At 34.8% G+C, this 22574-nt stretch overlaps 1 protein-coding gene across 1 annotated transcript in view; it reads right to left on the bottom strand.

The window, feature by feature from the left end:
* LOC126892850 (replication factor C subunit 5-like) overlaps window positions 1-22574 on the bottom strand; it is a 113919-nt gene that overhangs the window by 20529 nt on the left and 70816 nt on the right. Inside the window, exon 6 of the mRNA XM_050662653.1 lies at window positions 14179-14446. Coding sequence (XP_050518610.1) covers window positions 14179-14446 — 268 coding nt within the window. The remainder of the gene's footprint in view (window positions 1-14178; window positions 14447-22574) is intronic.

Genomic DNA, 22574 nt, shown 5'->3' with positions numbered 1-22574 from the left:
ATCGTAACTCATTGTAGTAGGCATCTATATTGTAACATGGTTGAATCTCATGTGTAAGGTCTTCCGGTAGGTTAACCTTCCTGATAACAGTTCGAACGGTGTGTATCCATGATACGCGTTAGGGGTTGTATTGTAGCAGTATGTGAACATTCTGCAACACACATCCCAATTTTCTCTGTCTTCGTCTATGAATGCTCTTACGTACTCGTTCAACGTTCTGTGTAGTTTTTCGCAACTTCCAATGGACTGTGGGTGGTATGCCGTTGAAAAGTTGTGTTCTATTTTTAATAGCTTTGTTAATTCCTGCATTACTTCGTTCTTATACTCTGTGCCTTGGTCTGTTCTTATTTGCTTCATGAGTCCGTATGTTGGTATGAAATGATCAAAGATTCCTCTTGCTATTGTCTCTGCTTCTTTATTGCACACTGGTATGCTGACCGCGTATTTTGTCAGTTCACACAACATTGTGATACAGTATTTATTACCTTCATTACTTCTCGTGAATGGACCTATTGTATCTATGTATACTATGTCCCATGGTTTGGAAGATGTGTCCGATATCACGAACTCTTCGACATGTGTTCTTTTCGGTTTGTTAATTTGACATTTGTGGCATTGTTTTACGTATTTTCTTACGTCTTTTTCCAAATTTTTCCATCGGAATCTTGCCTTTAGCTTCTTAATTAGTCTGTTATTCCCTACGTGTCCTCCGAACATCGGGTGATTATGGTATTCTTCTATTAATCTGTGTTTTTCTTTGTCATCTTTTATTGTTTCTGGTACTTCACCTATGTATATTTCTATATTCTTCAATTTTTTATTTCCTTCTTTAATAAATTCATCAATTGTGCACATTTTAAAAATAATATCATTTACGTATATTTTTACTTTACGTACTGCATTCTCTACCGCCAGCTTATCAAGCTGTACCAACGCTTGGTTTAAATCGAAACGATTCAATCCTGTGGCTATGCTTTTGCTGCATTTTATTTTGTTTTTGGCCCTAATGCTCAGTCTTGGTGAGATTAGTTCTGCTCCAAAGGACAAAATTGGTAGTCTATGCGCCTCTAAATTATTTAGTACCTTCCTTACTGTCTGTTTGGTGGCTTCTGGCTGTAGTGCGAGTTCACTTTCAGCCTTTGTTTGTCTTGCTTCTTTCTCCTTTTCTTTTGCTTGAGCTCTTGTTATAGCTAGTATATGGGCGTTGTCTATGTATAGGTTTTTTAGTTGATGCAATGTTATTCTTGAAAGGCTGTCTGCGTAGTTACTTTTCCCTGTTATATACTCTATTTCGAAGTCATATTCTTCTAGGTCTAATCTGATCCTCGTGAGTTTTGAGGTTGGTTCTTTCATTGCAAATAGGTGTGTCAAAGGTTTATGGTCTGTTTTTACTTTGAATGTTGGTGCTCCATATAGATAACATTTAAAATAATTAATTCCCCAATGAATCGCTAGTAATTCCTTAACGATTATAGGTTTATTACATTCTCCTTTACTAAAACTTCTTGATGCATATGCTATAGGTAGGTCAATTCCGTTGTAATCTTGACTTAGGATTGCTGAACAACTCTCATTGGATGCGTCTGTTGTTAAGATAAACTGTTTGTTGAAATCGGGATATTTTAAAATTGGTGGTTTCGTCAGAGATGCTTTAAGCTTTTTGAATGCTTCTTCACACTCCTCGGTCCACGAAAATTCTACTCCTTTCCTCGATAATTTGTTGAGTGGTCTGCATATTTCCGCAAAATTTTTAATAAAACGTCTGTAATAGTTGCAAAATGCTACAAATCTCTTTGTTTCTTCCGCTGTCTGAGGTGTCGGATATTGTTCAATTACTGCATACTTCGCTTTGTCTGGTGATACTCCCTCTTGAGAAAGATCATGTCCTAAATATGTTACTTCCCTTCTAAAGAATTGACATTTTCCTGGGTTAAGTTTCAAATTGAATTTTCGACATGTCTCGAATGTCTTTTTCAGGTTGTCTAAGTGATGCTTTTCGGATATTCCAATTACTACGATATCGTCCATGTAAAGAAATGCTTTGTCTGGTGTTAATCCTGAAAATGCTATTGACATCATTCTTGAAAAGCTATTTGGGCTTACATTTAATCCAAAAGGTAATCTGGTAAATTGAAATGCTCCATTTTCTGTGCTGAACGATGTGTATTTTCTCGATGATTTTTCTAATGGTATCTGGTGAAAGCCTGACATTAAGTCTATAACTGAAAACCATTTTGCTCTTCCTAGTTGATCTAATATCGAATCTATTCTTGGTAATGGAAATTTGTCTGTAACTATCTTCTTGTTCAGTTGTCTAAAATCTATGCATAATCTCCATGCTTTTCCTCTATCTATAGCTTTTTTCGGTACCAGTACTACTGGGCTGTTGTACTCGGATGTAGATGGTTCTATGATTCCTTGGTCTCTTAGGTTTTGTACTTGTTGATTTAATTCCTCTGTTTGCGCATGAGGTGTCCTATAATTCTTGATATATACCGGAGTTTGGTCTTTAACTCTTAGTTTTTGTTCGTAGAAATTGTTACAGGTTAACATATCATGCCTTAGGGCGAATATGTCTGAATATTCCTCGCATAACGATACTAAGTTGTCTCGTATGTATTCTGGTATGTCTAATTTCAGTGATTCTCGTAATTCTTTTTTTCTGTCCTTGCTGTCGTTGACTAGCCTATATATATATTGAATAGTTTAATATCCAACGTCCTGATTGTGCTTGCGTCTACATTTACTGTTTCGTACGTTGTGTTCAAAATTTTGATGTATGGATTATTACTTGAAATAATTGCTCTTGCTATGAATATTCCTGGTTGTATTTCTTGCTGTTCCACTATCCTGTCTTTCTTTAACGTTTGAAAAATTTTTACGATTCTGTAAATTTCACATCTAGGCGGTATTATTATGGTGTCATTGTCTATATTATCCAGAATTTTCGTACTAATGTAACAATCGTTGTCCTCTTTAATGTGCATTTTAAGGTTTGCGTAATCTAGTATACATTGAAAGTTAGAAATAAAGTCTCTCCCAATGATTCCGTCTGTTGGAATTGGAAAGTTAGGTTCTACCAATTGAAAGATGTGTTCGAATCGAGTTCCTTTTACTTCGAGTGTTGTCTCAACTTCTCCCATTGTTTGCAACTCTCCTTTAGTGACTCCTTTTATTTTCGCTTTTGTGTTTGGTTTCACCTGTTCCTTCATAAAATCTTGTGAACATTTTAGTATTGAAATGTCAGCTCCTGTGTCTATGATAAAAGTGCTTGTGTTTTCAAGAATTCCTGTTTTCATTCGTACAAAGTTCGTTAGGTTTAGGTCGAAGTTGTAAATGTTATATTTTATTTCTGCCTGTGTGCTTCCAACTTCTTGTTCATTCAAAACCCCAACTGCTGGTTTTCTTGCTCTTCTTGACTGTCCTCTATTTCTAGTAACCTTACGTTCCTGTTACGTCCGCCTCTCTGGTTTCCTCTGTATGTTTGATTGTTAAATTGTCTGTATCCTCTGTTCGAATAATTTCGTTGATTGTCCGTTGCTTCTCCTTCGTTCCGTTGTCCGAAGTTATTTCTTCTTCCTCTGTCATGTTTGTTATGGTATCCTCTTCTGTATTGCTGCTGTCCTCTCCTATTCTCGTAGTTTGTCCTATAATTTAAGACTCTTCCTTGTGCATTTTCTTCAGTCGTATCGATCGACAAAAATTTAGATACTACTTCCTGCGGTGATGTAAAGTTACCTGCTTCCAGTATTAGCTTAGCTTTCTCTGCATTAGCGTTTCGTTTCATTGTTGTTACTACTGCTTCCGTCGTATATTTCTTTGCTAAGTCAAGTGGCATTCCTTCCGCTATGTATGCTACTTTTAATTGTTCTGCTAACTCTTCCACTTCAGATGCGTACACTGCTGCATCTCTATGCCCTTGCCTTTTCTTGGCTAATTTGGCTATTAAATTCTTTGGATTATCACCTTTTAATTCTTTCTTTAGTGCTTCAGCTATCCGTGGAATCGTATCTTCTGTGGTTATTAGGTTCCTAGCCTTATTGGTGAGTCGCGTTTTTATTAGCGTTACAGCTGTGTCTTCATGACCTTCTGCCAATTTTCCAAGTAGTTCTAATGCGTCTAAAAATGGTTGTAATTTCCCTGCGCTTCCATCGAACTCGTTGGGCAATATCTTGCTTGCGATATTCAAAAATTCATTGATTGTCAAAGCCATGTTTAATATTGTTATATCTTGTTTTATGTCACCTTTTTTCTCTTTTATTCCGTCGTTAATTATTTCTTCTTCTCCTTCCTCGTCGCTTTTTCCTTCTTCTATTTCCTCATCGCTTTGTTCCTCTTCAACTTCCTTGTCGATTGGTTGATGTATTGAACTTGGAACCACTGTTCTCACATTTACTGCTTGAAATGATCGTATAGCTTTGTCTCTGATTTTTCCAAAATATTTGTTGCACGATTCCCTTTGTTTGTCCGAAAGTGCTTCCCAGTTTTTCCTAGTCAATTGCGTGAACTTGTTATAAGCTTTAATTAGCTGTGTCGTCACTTCTTCCTTTATGTCCTTAGATTTCGGAACTTTTTTCTTTAAGACTCTTCTGCTTTGCCTGTCTATTTCTTGTGCAATTTCCTCAACTATTTTGACAAAATCTTCCCAAGTAACTTTGTTGCTACTCATTTATACATAATTTTTTTTCTATTTTCCAGCTTCTGCACTTCTTAGCGAAAATATAAATTCTATAGTCTTACGGTGTATATAGATATGTAGTATATAAATATATAGTAAAAAAAATATGGAGATAAAATAATACGTCAATATATGGTAAAAATATGTAGAAATTGCAGTGGTAATAAAAAATTCAAAAATAAATAACGTTATATTAACCCTTGTAAATAAGTAGTTAGAATAATAATTTAAATGTATTATGCATATAGCGTATATTTGTTATATATCGTATATTTATTTTGATAGGTATATTTACGATAGCAAATATTAAAATCATAAAAAATTGCAAAAATGTATTAAAAATCAGTAGTCAAATAATAAATGAATAAAAGTCAGCAAGGATAAAGTATACGTTGATAAATATGTAAAAAATCATATAAAATAGTATCATTGCGTCCTATAATAACTTAATATGAGGGTAAAAAAAATCTTTGTATATTGATAAATATTGGTAATAGAATAGAATAATTAAGTAAAAATAGGTAAACTTGAAACATATATTAATGTAATTAAGGTAGCACATAATGTTTATACTTTATATTAATCAGGAAATACCATAAAAATAGCTAATATGGACTTACCACTTTTACGCGTCTTTGTTCGTATCACAAGTCCTCGCTGCACGCTCCATAGCATTGTCCATTTTCCATTGTCCCACGATGTTCCATCTCCATACTATTCCCTTTTCAGCTCCGCGTCGGCCTGATCTCTCCATCCATTTTACATACTGTTGTCTAAGGTGGTCTAGGTGCCTGAACATTGACGTGTTTCTTCATACCTGTCCTGTTCACCAGTCCTGAGTTCTTCCCTGGTTCTGGATCGCCATATGACAGCCCTGGGCACTAAGGCTATCTGCTCCCGGTGAGGGTGGTTATCCCTTATCCGAGGGGTGGAATAATTGATACGCTTTTACTTGTTGAGTTGTTTTATTTACACTCACATGAGCATAAGCTGGTAGCACCGCACCCAAAGAACGTCTCGTGTAGAAAGAGACACTATCTTTAATGTGGAAATATTACGTCTGATCACCAAAATAGAATGACGAATGTCTAATATAATATTATGAATTCCCTTGTTATAGTTTTACTGTTTATATATTTAGAAATGCCTATTCAGCATCGACCATGAAAAGTGTTTATAATTGACTCTGCAATTATTAGTTGAATCGTGATCTAGGATAACAATATTTATATAATCGAATGAAGGTTGTAATATTGTTATGATGACATAAATTACTGAAAGTAATTATCGTAGATAATTACAGGGTGTAAGATATATCTACTGAGTACAGATGAATTCTTGTACATAGGGGAGCAAAGTATGCTAAATGTGCAGTCACTCGAGCGCTTTGGGGACCTATTGGGTTGTGATTATTAGGTCCTAAAACCAAAAAAAGGTAAGTAAAATTTTTCCATTTCCATTAATCGTTTTTTTCCGAATATAGCGCCATCTATCCATAATTCGAAAAAAGGTTTCGAATAAAAGTTGCTTATTTTTATGCAGAAAATTCAAATCTGCAATAAAAAATGGGGGCTCCCATTTAAGATTTTAAAGTAACCCCCCACCCCACCTCCGTGGGGGGTCGCTTTTGTTACCATTCGATATATTTTTCAAAAATATTAAATAAGTGTATTTTGCAGTTTTTCGATCTGATGTTTATTTTACTAAATATCGCGGGATTTGTATTTAAAATTTAAAATTTACCCCCCACCCCTCTCTGCGAGGGGTCGTGTTTGGTATCTATCGATAGATTTTTGAAAAATATTGAAAGTGTAGTTTTTAGTTTTTCGATCTGACTTTCATTTCGCGAAATATTCGCCTTTTTCTTGTGAAAGTTTGTGACTCACCAATTCCCTTACGCCCCGCTCAAATCGTCAGATTTTTTAAATATACACTGTTTTGCATGTACTTAACTTACCTTATCTTAATCTGACAATTTCGAGTATTTTTAAGGATAGAATTTTTTTTCGGACCCCCCTAAACGAACTCCCCTGTGTTAAGAGCCAATATATGGCAGAGGTACATCTGCAGGGTACCACGTTTCTCCCCATATGATAATCTGACGCGCTCGAGTAACTGCAAAAATCCCCGCTTGGGCTCCCCTACCATTAAGAAGCTGAACTGATTTTGTAATAAAATGTTGTTATCAACGAGAAAGGACATAAGTCGAGTTTTTATGAGTCTCTCAATAATTTTGGAGAGTACCGGTAGTAAGGCAATAGGTCTATAATGGCATGCATTAAATTTTTCACCACTCTTATGAAGAGGAATAATAATGGCTGTCTTTAGGCAGTCTGGAAATTTACCTTTTTCAAAGGAGTCATTAATTAGTGAGACGAGGAGTTACAACTCATTTTCTGTGAGATTTAAGAAAAGTTTTATAGATAGTCCATCAGTACTACAGGATGATTTCCTTTTGATACTATTGATTGTTTCGATCAGTTCAGAGTTATCGACTGGTCTTATAAATAATGAATTCGAGACCTTTCTTGAATTAGGAAGATAGTAAAGGGGACCTTGTTGCGGCACAATAGTAGATGTTATATTTTTACTCACATTAGCGAAGTATTCGACTTTCAGGATTTGGAAGAGAAAATTATTGAGTTGTGTGAGTTTTATTTCGAAGATCGTTTATTATGGACCAAGTTTCTTTTGCAACACTTTTAGAGCTTCCAAGAGGATTTTGATAGTAGACTTTTTTAGCTGATTTGACAATTTTAGATATATTGCCCTGTACTTCGTGATATATTCAGTGACAGAAACGTTGGTAGTAAATGTCTTGATGTATGGTAGTGAAAGCATATTCTTGGCTGATATGCGGATACCTTTCGTAACCCAGGGTTTGCGATGTTTTGGCTTAATTGTAATTAAAGGAAATGCCTTATTGAAGATACAGAGAAGCATATCTAGAAAAACAATGAAATTATAGTCTACGTCCCTAGAAGGAAAATGCCACTCAGAAGTCAAGCATAAATTTTGGAATTTAAGAAAATTCTGAGTGAAAAAAATCCTACCTAAACGTCGGGTTTTCGAGGAGAGTTTGCTGAAGATGTTTCGTATACACTGCTTCCTGATCAGATAGTCCCGCATTAATAACTGTAGAGCAGACATCAAGGGGTGAGAAATCTGAGACAATATAAAGTATAAGTATATATAAAATCGATTATGGTAGATGTAGTTTTTGTAATCCTTGTAGGAGAATTAACGTGCATTGAGAGACCTTCTTCTTCTTCTTCTTATAATAGGCATCTTGGCCTGTTCCTTACCGATTTTGAGCTTGTATTCGTAGCTGTGATGTTGACTGCCAGCTATCTCGCCACCTTTTAAAGGGCCTTCCTATTGGTCTCTTGCCTTGTAACGTTACAAACGTCACATCTTTGATATTTTATTTTTAAATAATTATTTTACCTTATTTCCTTTAATATTTCATTAATAATTATCTTCTCCTATTTGGTTTACCCATTTTCCCCTTTAAAAATCGGTTGGCGCCCTCTTTTATTATTCCCTTTTGATTATCCTCTTTTATTATCTTCTATTTAATATATCTCTTTTCAAAAGACTAAGTTTTCACTCTAATGGCATATAACATATCCCACCAGAATGAAAACAATGGGAACCTTCTCTGGTTACACCTCCGAGGCTTCTACAATTTGCAAGCCATACGGATGCTGAGACTAAGGAAGATGAGGGAATTCTACAATTTACAATTCACGTCACATCTGCTCAGCGCGGTAAAGTTCCAACGAGACTGGTTCCCTTCATACTCCACACAGAGTAAATGTAAATAAAAAATGAATAACCATTTTCAATTTCGTTGCAAAACGAAAATACAGCCGAACCATATTCCAGTCCAATCAGAGAGTGCTGCAAGCACCTCTACCGGTTTCGAAACTTATTAGTCTCTCATCAGGAGGCACATATGCTGCCCTCCCTGATCCAACCAAAACAAACCCCAGCGTGCAGTCCCGAATTGCAACGAACGAAATGGCATAGATGCCCTAGCGGCAACTGCTAGCAAAAGACTAAGTTTTCACTCTAATGGCATATAACATATCCCACCAGAATGAAAACAATGGGAACCTTCTCTGGTTACACCTCCGAGGCTTCTACAATTTGCAAGCCATACGGATGCTGAGACTAAGGAAGATGAGGGAATTCTACAATTTACAATTCACGTCACATCTGCTCAGCGCGGTAAAGTTCCAACGAGACTGGTTCCCTTCATACTCCACACAGAGTAAATGTAAATCAAAAATGAATAACCATTTTCAATTTCGTTGCAAAACGAAAATACAGCCGAACCATATTCCAGTCCAATCAGAGAGTGCGGCAAGCACCTCTACCGGTTTCGAAACTTATTAGTCTCTCATCAGGAGGCACATATGCTGCTCTCCCTGATCCAACCAAAACAAACCCCAGCGTGCAGTCCCGAATTGCAACGAACGAAATGGCATAGATGCCCTAGCGGCAACTGCTAGCAAAAGACTAAGTTTTCACTCTAATGGCATATAACATATCCCACCAGAATGAAAACAATGGGAACCTTCTCTGGTTACACCTCCGAGGCTTCTACAATTTGCAAGCCATACGGATGCTGAGACTAAGGAAGATGAGGGAATTCTACAATTTACAATTCACGTCACATCTGCTCAGCGCGGTAAAGTTCCAACGAGACTGGTTCCCTTCATACTCCACACAGAGTAAATGTAAATCAAAAATGAATAACCATTTTCAATTTCGTTGCAAAACGAAAATACAGCCGAACCATATTCCAGTCCAATCAGAGAGTGCTGCAAGCACCTCTACCGGTTTCGAAACTTATTAGTCTCTCATCAGGAGGCACATATGCTGCTCTCCCTGATCCAACCAAAACAAACCCCAGCGTGCAGTCCCGAATTGCAACGAACGAAATGGCATAGATGCCCTAGCGGCAACTGCTAGCAAAAGACTAAGTTTTCACTCTAATGGCATATAACATATCCCACCAGAATGAAAACAATGGGAACCTTCTCTGGTTACACCTCCGAGGCTTCTACAATTTGCAAGCCATACGGATGCTGAGACTAAGGAAGATGAGGGAATTCTACAATTTACAATTCACGTCACATCTGCTCAGCGCGGTAAAGTTCCAACGAGACTGGTTCCCTTCATACTCCACACAGAGTAAATGTAAATCAAAAATGAATAACCATTTTCAATTTCGTTGCAAAACGAAAATACAGCCGAACCATATTCCAGTCCAATCAGAGAGTGCTGCAAGCACCTCTACCGGTTTCGAAACTTATTAGTCTCTCATCAGGAGGCACATATGCTGCTCTCCCTGATCCAACCAAAACAAACCCCAGCGTGCAGTCCCGAATTGCAACGAACGAAATGGCATAGATGCCCTAGCGGCAACTGCTAGCAAAAGACTAAGTTTTCACTCTAATGGCATATAACATATCCCACCAGAATGAAAACAATGGGAACCTTCTCTGGTTACACCTCCGAGGCTTCTACAATTTGCAAGCCATACGGATGCAGAGAGACTCCTGATGAGAGACTAATAAGTTTCGAAACCGGTAGAGGTGCTTGCAGCACTCTCTGATTGGACTGGAATATGGTTCGGCTGTATTTTCGTTTTGCAACGAAATTGAAAATGGTTATTCATTTTTGATTTACATTTACTCTGTGTGGAGTATGAAGGGAACCAGTCTCGTTGGAACTTTACCGCGCTGAGCAGATGTGACGTGAATTGTAAATTGTAGAATTCCCTCATCTTCCTTAGTCTCAGCATCCGTATGGCTTGCAAATTGTAGAAGCCTCGGAGGTGTAACCAGAGAAGGTTCCCATTGTTTTCATTCTGGTGGGATATGTTATATGCCATTAGAGTGAAAACTTAGTCTTTTGCTAGCAGTTGCCGCTAGGGCATCTATGCCATTTCGTTCGTTGCAATTCGAGACTGCACGCTGGGGTTTGTTTTGGTTGGATCAGGGAGAGCAGCATATGTGCCTCCTGATGAGAGACTAATAAGTTTCGAAACCGGTAGAGGTGCTTGCAGCACTCTCTGATTGGACTGGAATATGGTTCGGCTGTATTTTCGTTTTGCAACGAAATTGAAAATGGTTATTCATTTTTGATATCTCTTTTCATTTAAATCATCGATTGAACATACTGAATATACCTCGTATATTCATACTATCTAAAGATCTGTATTTCAATACGGAACATGCCTCTACTTCATAGTACTTGGTTGTCATTTTAAATGTCGTTTTCAATGACAGTGTCACTTCATCAACACCCCTACTCCCTGACATAAAATGGAAGGGAAAAATTAATCCTTAAAAAGGGATGTAATTTGAATATTAAATCATTTTTATTTCAACAAATGTTCCTCTTGGGGAAGAATAATATATTGTAATTATATTTCTCCGTCTAACAGTTTTTCTAATGTTTTTTTATATCTAACATAACTTCCAATGTCAGACCATGTGTTCTGATATTTTAGTTTCAAATATAATTATCTTTTTAATTTAGATGTATGCACGTTTAGTAATCAGAATTTTAACTATTCTCCTCATCTAAATTTCATTTAATTTATTCTTGTCATCTGCTACTCTTTCTGACGATTAGAACGGCAGATGGCACACGTTGGTTTTTCTTCTTGATGATTGATATGTGTCTCTATTTTATAGTTTTTGGATAAAATCACTTTTCTCCCTTCGGGAGCTTCAAGCCATCCACAACGGTGATGGAACTAAGGCTGACACAATGGGGACCATGACATCCAGACTCCAGCATCCAACATCTTTAGCTGCAGGGGCCTAGGGCCGAAGATCCGCCCAGGCCTACGAGAAGTCCACAACAGCAGTACCATTCGACATCAAGAAGTTACCATCGAACCGAATACCAAAAGCCATAAGTATAATCCAGAATTGTTAGTTTTTGGCAAGAATTTGAATATATTTGTTAATGCAATTTACTAAGTCATATTTTTATTATATCTTTATGAACAATAAACATGATTAGTTAAAAATATTGTTTTGTTTGCTACCATTCTAAATTTTCAGAGTTCATATCTAAGGTTAGGACAAGACGAACACGCACCTGAGTGACTGAGCTAAGCTAAGGGTGTAACGATGGCTATCTTGGTTGGTTGAGGTAATATTTTCGAATATTGTTTCAATTAGTTGGGGTAGTCCAACGCTTACTCGTTTCAGCCTGTTGGCTTCGAATCCCTGGCAATACGGGCTATTCTCTCGCTGTCCATTCTCGTTACATGCTGATTCCACTCTCGTCGTCTATGTCTTCCCCACCGTACTATATCTTGTATGTTACAGACATCTCTTATTCTGTCGTTCGGTATTCTGTCTCTCAGTGTTTTCCCAGTTATTGACCTCAGCGTTCTCATTTCTGATGTTCTCAGTATTCTCTTGGTTTCTGCTGGGTCACATCTTGTTTCTATCGCGTACGTCATGATCGGTCTTACACATGATTTGTATATGCGTACTTTCCCTTCCAGCCTCATACCTTTGTTTCTCCAGGTAACATCCCTCAGACATCCTGACACGTAATTGGCTTTATTTGCTTGCTTTTAGTTCGTTGTTAATTACTAATTTGCATCTTATGGGTTCCCTTGACACTACCAGGGATTTTGTCTTGGCTTTTGATATTTTCATGTTGTAGTTCTTCGCCACTGTATCGAAAGTTTGTGCCATTCGCTGTAGGTTATCCTCGTTATCGGAGATTAAGATTGCCTCGTCAGCATAACAGAGGATTTTTATGTTTTTTTCCGCCATCTTATATCTTTTCCAGTACCTTTCATGTTTTCTATTATTTTGTCCATGACTAAATTAAAAAGCAATGGGCTCAAGCTATCCCCTTGTCTGATTCCCGAGTTGATTTCTACTTCCGATGTTAGTTCGTTCTCGACTTTTATTCTGGTTTTGTTCTTCGTATTAATGTCTTTAATTATCCTTATCATCTTGTTGGGCTGATTTTTCTCCTTTAGTAATCTTAGCACATCTTCCAATCTTACACAATCGAAGGCCCTAGTCAGATCTATAAAGCACATAAATGCAGGTTTATTATATTCCAGTGCTTTCTCAGCAATTTGTCTGGCTATGAATATGGCGTCTATTGTGGACCTATTTTTCCGAAAACCTTGTTGTTCCTCACTAATTGTGTATTCTTCATTTATTTTATTGGCCATTGAGCCAACTGCGCCTATCCACTGTTGGGTGAACTGAGTAGCTCAGCAGCGGATTGGCGATCCCAAGCCCGGATAAAGGAGGAGGGTTCGAGGGTGAGGCTAGCGACCTACCACGGTAAAAACAAAAATGCTCATAGAACCGATCACCATTGAGAGACCATACGATTCAAATAAATATATTGGCCAGGGACACTTGGGTAGCACAAGCAGCAGCATAATTAATGTTGAAGTCCCCGCATAGAATTTTTCTGCTTTTATGAGGCAGGCTATTTAACAAGCAGGTTCTGAAAAAATAGTTCTACGGTAGAGTCAGGTGATCTATAAATCCCATCCTACACAACACAAACTAGCAGCCTACCATAGCATGATACATAGACTGACAGAAATTCCCATGACAAAAAGTAACTTCGAGATAGAACTGAACATCATTAAACAAATAGCAGTAAACAATGGCTATAACGAACAAACAATTAACAAAATTTTAAACCAAAAACTCCATAAGAAAGCCCTGAAATTAGTCTATCCACCACCACAGAAAGAACCCAGTACCTTCTGCTCTATCACATATACTGGCAAGATAACAACAAAAATAGCCAGGTACATAAAAAAGAAAGGAATAACACCAGCTTTCAGAACTAACAACAACTTAAGCAAATATATTAAGAACAATAAGAGCCGAAAGATAAAACCGCTACAGAGTGGTGTTTACAAACTAACTTGTGGTGACTGTCCGAAAACTTACATCGGTCAAACTGGCAGAACTTTTGACAAACGGATAGCAGAACATAAAAGGGCTTTCAACAATAGAAAAACAGACACTTCTACATACGCACTTCACCTTCTAGATCATAATCATTCTTTTAATGAACAGTTTCAAATTCTGTATATTCAAAATAAAGGCCTTAAGCTATCTTCATTAGAATCTATGGAAATTAATAAATTAAAAAATACAGATATAATTCTGAATGACCAACTCGAGATAAACAGCTCCCCACTCCTCAACCTCTTCAGTTAAAGACTTTAAATAGGCAAACCATTGTAAACTAAATCACTTGAGAAAGGCACTCTGCCGAAACAGCTGTAGTCACATAGTTGTAATAAATTTTGTGGAAGTATAGAAAACAAACGTTTTCAGTGTTTTATTATTAGATAAAATGAACGTCCATCAAGAAACGGGCGAATCCATCAATGATCTATAAATGAAGATAATGTAAAGATTAAGATTCTTATTATAGACTAAGCAAAACTAAAAGAAGGCTTCCTTACTTACCTCTGTAAGTATATCGTGCAGGGCCAGCCCTTTGATCATTTTTAATTCTTTGATGTTATTGTACGTGGTTTTGAAGTCTTCGTTCAGCAACCATTTGACGATGCTCTCGATGTCCGTTCTGAGCGGGTGGCCCACGCACGTGTACACGTTGTCCTCTGTGACTTGTTTGTATGCCAACCATGTACTTTGTAGCACGTTCAGTACTTTTCGCATATCGCCATTAGCTAGAGTAAGTAAAGCTTTTTTGCCGTCTTCTGTTACAGATACTCTGAAAGTTAAACAGTCCATTAGAATGTTACATTTAAAGACAGAAAAAATTCTCTATAAAGGGTGATTGATTAGTAAGGTAAAGCTCAATAGCTCCGCTATAGTAATAGATAGCAATAAAAGTTAATAACAAAAATTTTAGCCACCTTTGAGCTTCACATTAGAAAATTAGTTAGAATGTTACAGGGTGTTCGATAACACAGTGGCAGACCTAACTTTTGTTTTTTTAAATGGAACACCCTATATTTTATTTTAAATTCGAAATACCGTTAACTTCTCCATCACAAAAATATAAAGGTTTGTTATGTTATACAGGGTATTTACAAAGTTATAACAAATTTTATATGAAAATCGTAACAAGTTCAACTCCCTGTATAAATAAAAATAAGCAAAACAACAATGGTTTATTAATGCCATATTTTTTAACGTATTGTCAAAATTTTCAAGAATGGTCGATATTGCTCATTTTCTTTATATCAAATACAGGGTGAGTCAAAACGCAAGTACATTATTTTCTCAGTAATTTTAAATGGAACACCCTGTATTTTATATCACTATTGAAAAGTAGCATTACCGTACTTTAATTTTTAGATAACATTCCCTTTGTCTAAATTTATTAGTTTTCGAGATATTTTCATTTTTCAATGGACGACCAGTAGCGTGGCCACCCAAATCACCAGAATTTAATAAACTGGACTGATTTTTTTTGGGGTTACGTTAATAATGAAGTTTATAAAATACCTCCAAAAACAAGGGATGAGATGAAAAATAGAATACGAAGTGTATTTCGGTGTGTTAATTTACAAATGCTCCGTAGAGTAAGTAGCTCATTCAATGATCGTTTTTAGGCGTACATAAATGTGTTAGGGGATAATTTTGAACACCTTATGTAATTAAATATTAAAATATTTTAATAAAAGTAGCTTCTAATTTTTTCAAACATGTTTTTTTTTTTGCAAAATGTATTACTGATAAATTATGTTTCGTTCTTTATTTGTTACATTGTTACATTTACATACAAAAGTAGTGTTTAATTGTCTTCACAAAATATTGTATTTTGTGTTTGTGGGTTTTTTTGTAAAATTTATTACTAATTTTCTTTGTTTATGTGTTGCATTTACATAAAAAGATAGTTTTTAATTGTTTCAAAAATGTTGCATGTAGTGGTTGTGTTTTTGTTCGTAAAATGTATTACTAATAAATTATTTTTATTTCTTTATTTGCTACAGTGTTACATTGATTACCGGATTGATAATCGGTAATCTTCAATTGTCAACTCAGTCACGGCTTACTTAAAATTTAGATAAATGTAAACACCTAAAATAATTTGCTCTGAAAAATGAAAATATCTCGAAAACTAATAAATTTGGGCATAGGAAATGTTATATAAAAATTAAAGTACGTTAATGTTATTTTTCAATAATGATATAAAATACAGGGTGTTCCATTTAACATTACTGATAAAATAATGTACTTGCGTTTTGACTCACCCTGTATTTGATATAAAGAAAATTAGCAATATCAATAATTCTTAAAAATTTTGACAATAAATAAAAAAATAGGACATTAATAAACCATTGCTGTTGTGCTTATTTTTATTTATACAGGGGGTTGAACTTGTTACGGTTTTCATACAAAATTGGTTATAACTTTGTTCCGATTTTCATACAAAATTGGTTATAACTTTGTAAATACCCTGTATAACATTACAAACCTTTATATTTTTGTGATGGAGAAGTTAACAGGATTTCGAATATAAAATAAAATATAGGGTGTTCCATTTAAAAAAACATAAGTTAGATCTGCCACTGTGTTATCGAACACCCTGTAACATTCTAACTAATTTTGTAATGTGAAGCTCAAAGGTGGCTAAAATTTTTGTTATTAACTTTTATTGCTATCTATTACTATACCGGAGCTATTGAGCTTTACCCTACTAATCAATCACCCTGTAGGTCGGAGTGCAGATTCCTTGATAACTATCTGTTGCCTGAGCCTTTTACAAATTTATAAAGACACAGGCAGATAAATAGGACAAGGGAGGATCTACAATATACATCCATCACCTGCCCGCTTATCTAGATAAAATTACAACAGAATTCTGCATTATTAGTACTAGTTCAAGTAATGAAGCTTAAAATAGGACAAAACCTCGCAATTTTTACAGAATCGATCGATTTGCTTGAAAATTTGAGAATAAGTAGTGGATAGTCCAAGTATCAAAATCTATATGATGCCGAAAGGCGCATTTACCATGGGGGTGGTTGCCACCCCATCTCGGGGGTGGAAATTTTTTATTACATTTTGACCGCATAATTTGGTAAAAACGTTCATTCTAAGCAAAAAACGTTCTATACATTTTTTATTTGATAAAATTAATAGTTTTCGATTTTTTCGCTATCGAAAGCGTCAGTTTTATACCGAAAAAATCAATGTTGTTAATAAGTTTTCTGCTAATAACTCCAAAAGTTTTCGTTTTATGAAAACAACTTTACTTAACAAAAATGCACCTTTTGAAAAAATAAACAAAACCGTTTCTTTTAATTTTCTTTAAGACCAATAGTAGTCGAGCTATACATTATTATATAGTGCTAGTCAAAAGTCCGTACTCCCCCTCGTATCTTTTGAACGGTTATACCTATAATAGTGAAATTTGAAGGGAGGAAATAAACGGACGTAAGCTTCTTAACTAGTCATGACAGGTGACGTAATTATGACAGATGACTTTACAGCGCCACTGTGACAGATAATTTTAAATGGGACCTTATGGCAAGTGATACCTCGTTTGAAAGGTATTAAAAATACCTATTCGGTCATACTAATTTTGTTTGAGTTTAAGCTAATTTTGATCAATAACTGAAATAAATATAAAATTGTAGTTTCGCATTTAATTAATAAAAATTCAAAATTCCGCATATGTTTACTTGTCAAAAAGGTTGACGTTGACGTAAAAACTACTAGAGAATTGAAAAAGTCAACTTTTTTGACAAAAAAATCATAGGCGGACATTTGAATTTTTCTTAATTAAATGCGAAACTACAATATTATGTTTATTTAATTTATTCACCAAAATCAAAATCAACTAAAATCCAAAAAAATTAGTATGACTGAATAGGTATTTTGAATACCTTTCAAACGCGGTATCACTTGTCATAAGGTCCCATTTAAAATTATCGGTCACAGTGGCTCTGTTACGTCATCTGTCACTATTACGTCACCTGTCATGACTAGTTAAGAAGCTTAAGTCCGTTTATTTCCTCCCTCCAAATTTCACTATTATATGTATAACCGTTCAAAAGATACGAGGGGGGGGGGGTACGGACTTTTGACTAGCACTGTATGTTAGCTCTTCGTCAAATGCTAAAGACTGTAGTTTCAAAGTCAAAAGACGGGAAAACTATGCATTTTTCGAGGATAACTTGTGCAAACTAATTTAAAGCACTTTAAAATATCTATCTCCAGAAATAAAAACAAAGTTTCTAGCTCAAAAATTAAGTGACGTATATTGAAAAGAACGTTAGTCCCTATTTTTTCAGCGAAAAGTGATCGGAAGCAACCTCTTAAACACCACCCTAATTAAAATTAGTCATTGCCCTTATTTGGTCTTCTTTATTTATGTATTATTAATAGGTTCTAAAAGTTTGACCGGCTTTGAATGATTAGTTTAAAAAAAAATGGAGTGAGAAGCGAATAACGAATTTTTGTAGTTTGGAAAAAATGGCCTTTTCTTCAGAATAGAAAGATTAGCATCAGAGATACGAAAAAATGTTTAAATGTAAAAGTGTAGCTTATTTAATTCCCAAGAAACTGATTTGCAAAAATTTAAAAATATTTAATATTAATAGGCTTATAGACCTTGTAAAAACCTACAAAATTCTTTTTTACCAAACGTTCTAAGATAAAAAATAAAAAAGTTACGGTTAAAAAATCAACATATTTTTTTGAAAAAAAAGGAAAATCCAATTGAAAGCATAATAATGTAAGTTAGCGGTGTTTTTAGTAATTGGCCTTATTCATTCTTCTTTATTTATGTATTATTAATAGATTCTAGAAGTTTGACTGTCTTATCAACTTTTGCGATCAAAATATAATAAAAATTTCCACTCCCTGGTTGGGGTGGCAACCACCCCCATGGTAAAAGCGCCTTTCGGTATCATATAAATTTTAATCCTTGGACTATCCACTACTTATACTCAAATTTTCAAACAAATCTATCCATTCTGTAAAAATGGCGAGGTGAAAAGCTTCGGTTCCTGGACTATACTCAAATATGAGTAAAATGAAATATAGACCAGGAAGGATCTGTTTTTAGATGGATGTGAGAGGTGGCATTCAGATTTTTGCGGATAAAGTTAGGTGATAACTTCGTTAATAATAATTGATTTATGCTCCTTCTCAAATATGCCCGGAACATTAATAAAAAAAAATAAAATATTTAAAAATTTAAAAAAATTTCGTTTTTTTTTCTATTTTCTTAACGTATACATAACTTTAAAACGATTCGTTTTGGAACAAAGTCGTATAGGAATAAAACAAAGATAATTAAATTGTCTATCAGATACGATTGGTTAAAAATGTCTTAATTTATCACCCTTGCTGCAAAATAGCAATAAATATAAAATAAGGGGGCAAAACAAACCTGTCTTTATTCAATGTTTTTCCATCACTTAGGTTACACTTGGAACCTTCCTAATTCGCTTTGAAAATTTTTGTAATGTGCTAAAACCGTCCACCAAATTTCATTAAAATTGACTTACTAGTTTTTGCATAATAATTTTGCAATCTAAACTTTTTTTAAAAAATTAAAATTTTTTAAAATCTTGCACAACAAAAATTAGAACATACAAAGATTTATCAATTTTTTTACATATAAAAAAGCACTCCACCTATTTAATGCACTTTACAGAATTGAAATCAGATTATTTAAGCAGCCTCAGCAATGTTTTAAAGTTATAAACAATTTTTTGGCTTATAAACAAATTAGTGCTGTGGCCAGGAGGGGGTCATTAGAACACCAATTTTTTGGGTAACAGTTGATCCGGATGTCGATAAGATTGTTATAAACAAAGAACTTGAGGAATTACATAACATCGATTTTTCTCAAAATAAAACATTTTTTGTATTTCTTGGGTAATTCTAAGCAAAAAATGTCCTAACAAGTTTTTTCGTAGGATGCATAGTTTTCGAGATAAACGCGGTGAAACTTTAAAAAAATCGAAAAATTGCAATTTTTGAACGCGAATAACTTTTGATTATAAAATGGCAATTCTGATGACATCATTTGAAAGTTTAAGTCAAAATATACCGGTTTTAATTATTTGCATTGCTAAAAATTAATTTTTTTATTATTAAACAAAGCTCTTTGTTTATAAGCCAAAAAATTGTTTATAATTTTAAAACATTGCTGAGGCCCCTTAAATAATCCGATTTTAATTCTGTAAAGTGTATTAGATAGGTAGAGCACCTCTTTATATGTAAAAAAAATGAGCCAACTTCTAAATGGTCTACTTTTTGTTCAGACGGATTTAAAAAAATAGTCTAAGAGCTAGTGAACCCTCCGACTAACGGTCGTCCTGTAAGGCTAAATATTTTTCTGGTGATAATTTATAGCACACCAAGGCTAAAAACCATGACCTGGCAGGCCTCAGCGGTGCACGTGTATCTACCAGGTGAATCGAAAAGTGCAAATTGAGGGGGTAAAATAAACTTTCTCCTGTAAGGTTTAAATTTAAGTATGTGTTTGAGTAAGTCATTTAGAAGAAATGTGTACAATGACAGGCGATTTTGAAGAGCATAAGACCTTGCCAGGCGAGGGGAAAGATTAGGGGTTTTTCCTAAAATTATTCTTTTTGCATCGAACAATTTTTTTTTAGGTTTTTTGAATCATTTCAAACAGAAAACGTCTTTAGTGATTTTTCTCTTAAGTTAATAGTTTTTGTTATATAAGCGATTGAAAATTTTGAAAATTGAGAAATTGGCCATTTTTAACCCTAAATCGGACATTTATCTAAAAATTTCAATGTTGCCAAGGTACGTAGATATTCTTTAAACATTGATTGATGAAATCCCGAAGAGTTTTTTGCAATAAAATATCGAAAAACCCTTTGTTTTTTTAATTGCTAATCAAGCGTGTGCGACACTGTAGTATAAGTGAGGACGTTTGAGTTTGCATAAATTCATTATCTCGAGAATGGGCAAATTTCAAGAGAAATCCTCAGACAGGTCGATTTTTATTTTTGAATTAGGACTTTTTGGCATATATATAATACTAGTGACGTCATCCATCTGGGCGTGATGACGTAATCGATGATTTTTTTAAATAAGAGTAGGGGTTGTGTGATAGCTCATTTGAAAGGTTATTTAATTCTCTATTCAGTAATATAAACATTAACATAATTATTTATACAGGGCGTACAAAAAAATGTTTCTTCTATTTGTCAAATTTAATCAAAGTTAATTTAATAAAAAAAATTTTGTACACCCTGTATAAATAATTATGTTAATGTTTATATTAGTGAATAGAAAATTCAATAACCTTTCAAATGAGCTATCACACAACCCCTACTCTCATTTAAAAAAATCATCGATTACGTCATCACGCTCAGATGGATGACGTCACTAGTATCATATATATGCCAAAAAGTCCTAATTTAAAAATAAAAATCGACCTGTCTGAGGATTTCTCTTGAAATTTGCCCATTCTCGAGATAATGAATTTATGCAAACTCAAACGTCCTCACTATACTACAGTGTCGCACCTGCTTGATTAGCAATTAAAAAAACAAAGGGGTTTTCGATATTTTATTGCAAAAAACTCTTCGGGATTTCATCAATCAATGTTTAAAGAATATCTACGTATCTTGGCAACATTGAAATTTTTAGATAAATGTCCGATTTAGGGATAAAAATGGCCGATTTCGCAATTTTCAAAATTTTCAATCGTTTATATAACAAATACTATTAACTTAAGAGAAAAATCACTAAAGACGTTTTCTGTTTAGAATGATTCAAAAAACCTAAAAAAAATTGTTCGATGCAAAAAGAATAACTTTAGGAAAAACCCTTAATCTTTCCCCTCGCCTGGCAAGGTCTTATGCCCTTCAGAATCGCCTGTCATTGTACACATTTCTTCTGAATGACTTACTCAAACACATACTTAAATTTAAACCTTACAGGAGAAAGTTTATTTTACCCCCTAAATTTGCACTTTTCGATTCACCTGGTAGATACACGTGCACCACTGAGGCCTGCCAGGTTATGGTTTTTAGTCTTGGTGTGCTATGAATTATCACTAGAAAAATTTCTAGCCTTACAGGACGACCGTTAGTCGGAGGGTTCACTAGCTCTTAGACTAAAAATGAACTTTTTTAAAAACATTTAGATAGCAAATTTATTATACAGAATCTATTAGGTCGATTTTAATGAAATTTGGTAGACCGTTTAAGTAAGTTATAAGAATTTTCTAAGCGAATTACTAAGGTTCTAAGTGCCACCAAAGTGGTTAAGAAACATTGAATAACAACAGACGTATTTTGCCCCCTTATCTATACCCCTTCCTATATCGCAGAAAAGGTAATACCTCAAGACATTTTTGACCAGTCGTATATCATACAAAATTCAATTATCTTTATTTTATTTCTGTATGACTTTGTTTCAAAACGAATCGTTTTAAAGTTATAAGCAAAGAAAGCAGAAAAAAATCGATGTTTTTCGAAATTTTTAAATATCTTAATTTTTTTAATAACGTTCCGGGCATATTTGAAAAGGAGCATAAGTCAATTATTATTACTGAAGGTGTCACCCAACTTTATCTGCAAAAATTCGAATGCCACCTCTCACATCCAAAAATAGACGTTTTTTTACAGATTAGTCCTGGTCTACCCGTGTTGAGCTGCCCCCCCCCCCCCACTTGCAAAAATCAAAAAACAAATAGCCCTGATTTATGAGCTATTTATGAGCTATTTATGAGCTCTCATATTCCGCAAACTAAAAATTTTGAGCTCGTTCCACTGAGCAGGAATTTGATACCTTAGTGGGGGGGGGGCTGAGTCAGCCCCCCCCCCCACTACTTAAAAATAGGAATATTGAATCGGTGTTTGCGGCAGAATTACAAGCTATTTATGAGCTCT

This window comes from Diabrotica virgifera, chromosome 9, assembly GCF_917563875.1.
Source record: "Diabrotica virgifera virgifera chromosome 9, PGI_DIABVI_V3a".
NCBI classification, from domain to species: domain Eukaryota; kingdom Metazoa; phylum Arthropoda; class Insecta; order Coleoptera; family Chrysomelidae; genus Diabrotica; species Diabrotica virgifera.
The sequence above is the reverse complement of the archived record's forward strand: the minus strand, read 5'-3'. Positions and strand labels throughout refer to the sequence as shown.